Raw genomic sequence first — 6,000 nt, 5'->3', positions numbered from 1 at the left:
CTATCTGGACCTGGGGTTTTATTTGAATAAAGAGTTATAGTTACTATTTGGATTTCTTTAATGGTTATAGGACAATTTTGGCATTCTGTTTCTACTTGAGTGAGTTAAGTAACCTCCCCCCTTTAGAAGTTTGTCCACTTCATCTAAGTTTTCAAATATATTTACATGAAGTGGTTCATAAGACCCTTTTGTTACCTTTTAAGATTCTATAACATCAGCAGAAATTTTTATTCCTAAATTGTTTTCTTGTTCTTTTTACTTCTTTTCTTGCTTAATCTTGTAAGAATTTTGTCAATTACTAGTCATTTTGGAGAATCCATTTTTGGCTGTTAATTTTATGTATTTATGATTACCGTTGTACTTAATTTCTGTTCTTATTTCCTTGTACCTTTTAAAAGTTTAGTCTGTTCTTGTTTTACTAACGTCCTAATGTGTGTCATTCACAAATTATTTTTCACCCTTTTATAATGTCAACATTTAATTTTATAAATTTTAAAGTGTTACTTGAAGTGTACTTTGTAGTGTTCCTCTACACATTTTTAAATTTAATGTTTCTAGGGACACCCCGGTGGCTCCGTTGGTTGAGCATCAACTTTGGCTCAGGTCATGATCTGGTGGTTTGTGGGTTCAAGCCCCAAGTCAGGCTCTCTGCTGTCAGCACAGAAGCCTGTTTCAGATCTTCTGTCCCTCTCTGCCCCTTCCTCACTTGCGCTATCTCTCTCAAAAATAAACATTTTAAAAATAATTTAGTGTTTCTACTATTGTTCAGTTTTTAATACTTAATACTTTCCATTATAATTTCCTTTTTATTATAAGTTATTTAAAAGCACATTTCTCAGTTCCCAATATCAGGTTTTTTTTCTTGTTTTCCTATTGTTTACTTTTGTTATTAATTTCTAACTATTCATTATTTTTGGAGAAGGATGTCCATATGATACTTATGCTTTGAAATTTGTTGAGATTTGTTATTTTTTTTAGTGTTTATTTTTGAAAGAAAAACAGAACATGAGTGGGGAGAGGGGTGGAGAGAAAGGAAGACACAGAATCCGAAACAGGCTCCAGGCTCTGACTGAACCACCAAGGCGCCCCAGTACATTTGTATTTCTGTCATCAAATTTTGTGATATTTTCCCTGATTTCATTTTAATGTCTTGCCTTCTTTTTGTTCTCTGCTAGTTTAAAATTTTCAAACTATGTAGTCTCTTATAGTTGCCATAGATATATTTTTTTAATATTTAAAATATTTAATATTAACAGAGCATGACCAGGGGAGGGGCAGAGAGAGAGAGAGGCACAGAATCTGAATCAGGCTCCAGGCTCTGAGCTGTCAGCACAGAGCCGAACGTGGGGCTGGAACTCAGGTACCTCAAGATCATGACCTGAGCGGAAGTCGGATGCTTAACTGCCACCAGGCACCCCTCCCTAGATGTTTTAATATAAAGGCTTAAGTTCTCTAAGTTCTAAAAGTCGTATTTTTATCCTTCTCTCTCTCAATATAAGGGCCTTAGAATACTTAGGGCAAGCTCTCTCACTGCCACACACTTCTTTAAATGTTTGTTTTCTACTTGAAGATTTTTTTTTGCAAATTTGTTGGCACGTATATAAATATGTCCATGAATTCAAGCAATAGGAGTTTCTGGCAATATTACTTAATTTGCATTAGAACTACTAATCTGAGCCTGGCTGACTCAGTCATTTAAGTGTCTGATTCTTGATTTCAGCTCAGGTCATGATCTCAGTTTGTGAGATTGAGCCCATAGTTGGTCTCCTCACTGATAGCATGGAGCCTGCTTGGGATTCTCTGTCTCCCTGTCTCTCTCTCTTTTCTCTCTCTTATGTGCACTCTCTCTCTCTCTCTCTCAAAAGAAATAAATATTACAAAAAAAAATTACTGGGGCGCCTGGGTGGCTCAGTTGGTTAAGTATCCAACTCTTGGTTTCAGCTCAAGTCATGATCTTGCAGCTTTGTGAGTTCGAGCCCTGCACTGACAGTGCAGAGCCTGCTTGGGATTCTCTCTCCCCTTCTCTCTGCCCCTCCCCACACTCTGCTGTCTGTCTCTCTCAAAAATAAATAAACTTAAAAAAAGGCACTAATCTGTAGCTGTTCTATTATAAGGCTTTTCTTTAAAGATTTCTATTATTAGTTTATTTCATTTCAGCAGTCTGGAAGGTATAATGGGAGCCCAGTAGCACTTTCCTACAGAAAGAAAAAAAGAAGATAAATGTCTTCAACTAAGGTTAACCTTTGAGTAAGGTAAGTAATGTAAGAGAATTTAAGATTTGGGAACTTTGCAAGATTCATATATTTTTGTTATGGGAATTGAATTGAATTCAAAGGATGAAAATTAAGCTCGCAAGACCCCCTGAAACACAGCAGAGGATCTGGAAATGTTTTATGATGTATTAGTATGATCACCAATTTGTTCATCATGTGTATTTGATTCCCCAAGTACAATTAGCTAAAAACAAAAACAAAATGTAGTCAATTATACTTTAAAAAGAAATAAAATTTTTAAAAGAAAGAACCCCTAAGAGAGAAATAATTCCCAGAAGTCATCTATCTAGTCTAACTCCTTCAACTCATAACTGAAGAAACTCCACTTTAGTCAAAATAAGTGATTTATTGAACAAGAAAGAAATTAAGAAATGGTTTTTGGACCAAAAAGAGCATTGTCACTATTCAGCTTATCTGTTTTGAATAATTTAATTAGAAGACAAACCAGTGCCATACATTATTAACCACTATTTCCCTAAACAGTTGAAAGTCTTGTTTCAGAGATGTCAATGATTTAAATAGTTCAGATTACTTTTCCCAGTTTTTACCTCACTGTGACTCAAGCACCCACTTGGAAACCAATGGAAGTCTTCCCGCAGGTTAACGCAAGAGGCTGATAGCTGCACACATGTTGCCTTGTTGCCTATAATGCACCAATTAGAAGAGGTGAAGGAGAAAAAAAGACTAAAATCTTTTTTCTTTTTTTTAAAGTAATCTCTACACCCAATGTGGGGCTCAAGCTCACGTCCCTGAAATCAAGAGTGGCATGTTCTAGTGACTGAGCCAACCAGGTGCCTCAAAATACTAAAATCTTTAGTAATCACTTTCATGTCTCATAACATGCATTCTTGAAAGGAAGTCACTTGCCTTGAGAAGGTTAGAGTCAATTAGACTTCTATAGTTACATCCTGGCTGGGCATAGCTGTGAAGTCCTGATGATTGGGAGGGCCTTTCTAAAAGATGGCACTGGCCAGTGAAGTTAACCACTGACTCCTGTAGTTCATCCACTTTCTCAGCTGGTGAATTCTCTGGTACCGATGGGCAGCCCAGTGGGAGAGGTTAAGGAATGATTCCTGATCCCACAAGCAGCCCACATTCACTGCTTGCTTATGCTTGCCCAGCTACCAAAACAGAGGGATTCTTCCTTTTGAAATTCCTTTTTTTTCTTTTTTTTTGGCTTTTGAATGTCTGGTCACCTGTAGGGTTGGGAATTATTGTTTTTACCCAAAAGAATATTTTCCTTATTTCTAAAACTTTGGTTGTACCATGAGAGACCTTGTGATCCAAGTCTTGTTTCATCCCTGATGTTCGTTCTACCTTCTTCAGACAGCGATGGTTTGTCCCCTCTTTCGCAGCTCCTGGCCAGCAACCTCCTACGGGTTGGTTGGCAGAGCTGTTGCAGATACAGCTGCATTTCAAACATCTGGGTGCAAACGAGGGGAGTCCTTTCAAGGCTCTTTCACTACTGAATGAAAACAGATTTTTTAAAAAGCAATAGCAGAAAGCATTCGAGTTGATATACCCTGATCCAGTTGCCTGGGGATGAACAGGACAGGAGCACTGGGCTCACTTCTAATTTCAAGTCCTATCAAACGACCAAAGACTAGGAAACCAAAGACCAAATGCTGCAAAGTCAGAATAAGAGGGTGTTCCTCTGGGGTAGAGAGGGCCTCTTCTAGAGCAGTGAGGGCACTGGGTTGGAGTCAGGACTCCTAAGCTTGGTGGCCAGCTCTTTCTCTTGGAAGATGTGTGCTCTAGACAAGTCACCAAATATACCCGAGCTTCAATTTTCTGTTACAAAATGAAGGAGTTGCACTGGATTCCTGAGGGACACCATTCTAACACTGTCTGGTTCTACAGAGAATTATAGTCTACTTACATCATCCATCTTGTCCCTGAAGTTCTTAGAATGCTCGTTCAGCAAAGTGTGAATTGATACCAAACTGATTATGTAAAAAGTACGGAATATTCTATGAAAACAACTTTAATGGCTGTGATATAATCATTTAAAATATTTTATTAAGCATTGATTTAAAAAATGCAAGAGAAGAATATAACACCTCAGAGCAAATGCTTGAAGGTAAAACAAATATCACTATAAATATTGCACTTATAAAACCTCTTTTTTACATCTTCACACAACTCATTTCTAAAATATCCTTTTACAGAGATGTATAAATAAACTGCTTCCAAACTGTCAACGCTCAATACATTCAGTTTCCTATCACCGCGCTAAGTCTGCAGGTTTTCAATCATGTATCTGCTCCTCTCTGTGCAGGCAAAGAACTTCCATCAGTGATATCGGAGGTCTCAGACCTACATCATGTGAAGAATAAATCTTTCTGACTGCTCAATGTTTAATATAAGATTTTTGTTCTACTGAGAAAAATACAGATCTTTCAAAGGCAATGACAGAATGCAGCTTAAACTGACACAGTTCACTGTTAACATTGCTTATTTTTCAAGGCATCCAGGAGCTTCTGATTCTTGGTCTTGAACATCATGATAAAGCTGTTTGGCATGATTTTGCCTCGCCCATCTTCACCCACTTGGCCCATAATAATGTAGTTTAGACCTAAAAAAAAAAAAAAAATATATATATATATATATAATTTTTTTCTCTGTGTACTATTTTGATACAACTTAGACTATAACTTACCTCTAGATAAAATGATCTGGAAATGGTATAATTAATTATACATTTGTTCTATCTAGGATAAAATCAGGTATAAGCCTCTCAGAAAAAAAAATCTAAACTCCAGTAAGGAACGTGTTCCAGCTCTGCCAACACTAGAAAGATGGAAGGGAATGATGAGGCCCAGCCATGTCCTGCTCTGCAGGGCTGTGGGTCTGAGGTATTTACTGAATACGCGCTGTGTTCATGTGAAAGGCTGTCCTTCCTCAACGGGCCTCGGTGCTCCCTGACACGCCATCCTCAGATGGCCTGTCATTATCCCATAATGACTCTAGATTTCCCAAGCATTTGGCAACTAATGATCCACGGTCTTATGTTCCTGTTGTCGACTTGAGCTTTTTTCAATATCTCAAGTATTTGTACTATGTAAGTTTCCTGAGGGCATGGTTGCATCATATATTTCTTTGCATTCTTATAGTTCCTTACAACAAATAGGTACTAAGAAGTACTTCTATCCATTATACGGTTTTTTGTATTACAGTGTATCTGGCTAAATTAGGCCTAGACTGGGCCCTAAGCTGAGGTATGTTGGATTCAACTCTGAAGATTTATACTGCCTGAGAAAAAATGTCATAAAGGCAGAGTGTATTACCGCCTCCTTTATTCTCCCTCTTCGCCTGTATGTCTTAAGAGAAATACGTGTGTCGTTTTTCTCTTGCATAATCTTCCTTTGTGGGCTAACATTGTCCTCATAGTGGTCTTGAGCCTGTGAAGGCTTGGAGGGCTGGGCAGGTGGATGCCACCTCAAGGCCAGACTGTTAGCATCATTATGAGACCTTACGGTAAGTGTCTACATGTACATTATCTGATGTTCCTGCAGTTCTGGGAAGAAGTGTTAATCTTTTACAGAGCCTTTGCTATTCCCTCTGAAGGATCCATGTGAAGCCGTGAGCCTCCAGACTTTTCTGAACAACCTGAATTGTTAAAGTGGATATTCTCTCTTCATTTCTATTGTGTGTGTGTATGGGGGGGAAGGGATTGGTTTGGTTTAGTTGTGGGGGAAGTTTGTAACAAGATTGAGGGAAACATCAG

General features: G+C 38.1%; 1 protein-coding gene across 1 annotated transcript in view; it reads right to left on the bottom strand.

Moving 5' to 3' along the window:
- Window positions 1-4,270: 4,270 nt before the first annotated feature.
- The window catches only part of PCOLCE2 (procollagen C-endopeptidase enhancer 2), a 61,595-nt gene continuing 59,865 nt past the window's right edge, over window positions 4,271-6,000 (bottom strand). The window contains exon 9 of the mRNA XM_027061675.2: window positions 4,271-4,848. Coding sequence (XP_026917476.1) covers window positions 4,718-4,848 — 131 coding nt within the window. The 3' untranslated portion in view covers window positions 4,271-4,717. The remainder of the gene's footprint in view (window positions 4,849-6,000) is intronic.

This window comes from Acinonyx jubatus, chromosome C2 (genome assembly GCF_027475565.1).
Source record: "Acinonyx jubatus isolate Ajub_Pintada_27869175 chromosome C2, VMU_Ajub_asm_v1.0, whole genome shotgun sequence".
Classification (NCBI taxonomy): Eukaryota; Metazoa; Chordata; class Mammalia; order Carnivora; family Felidae; genus Acinonyx; species Acinonyx jubatus.
The sequence above is the reverse complement of the archived record's forward strand: the minus strand, read 5'-3'. Positions and strand labels throughout refer to the sequence as shown.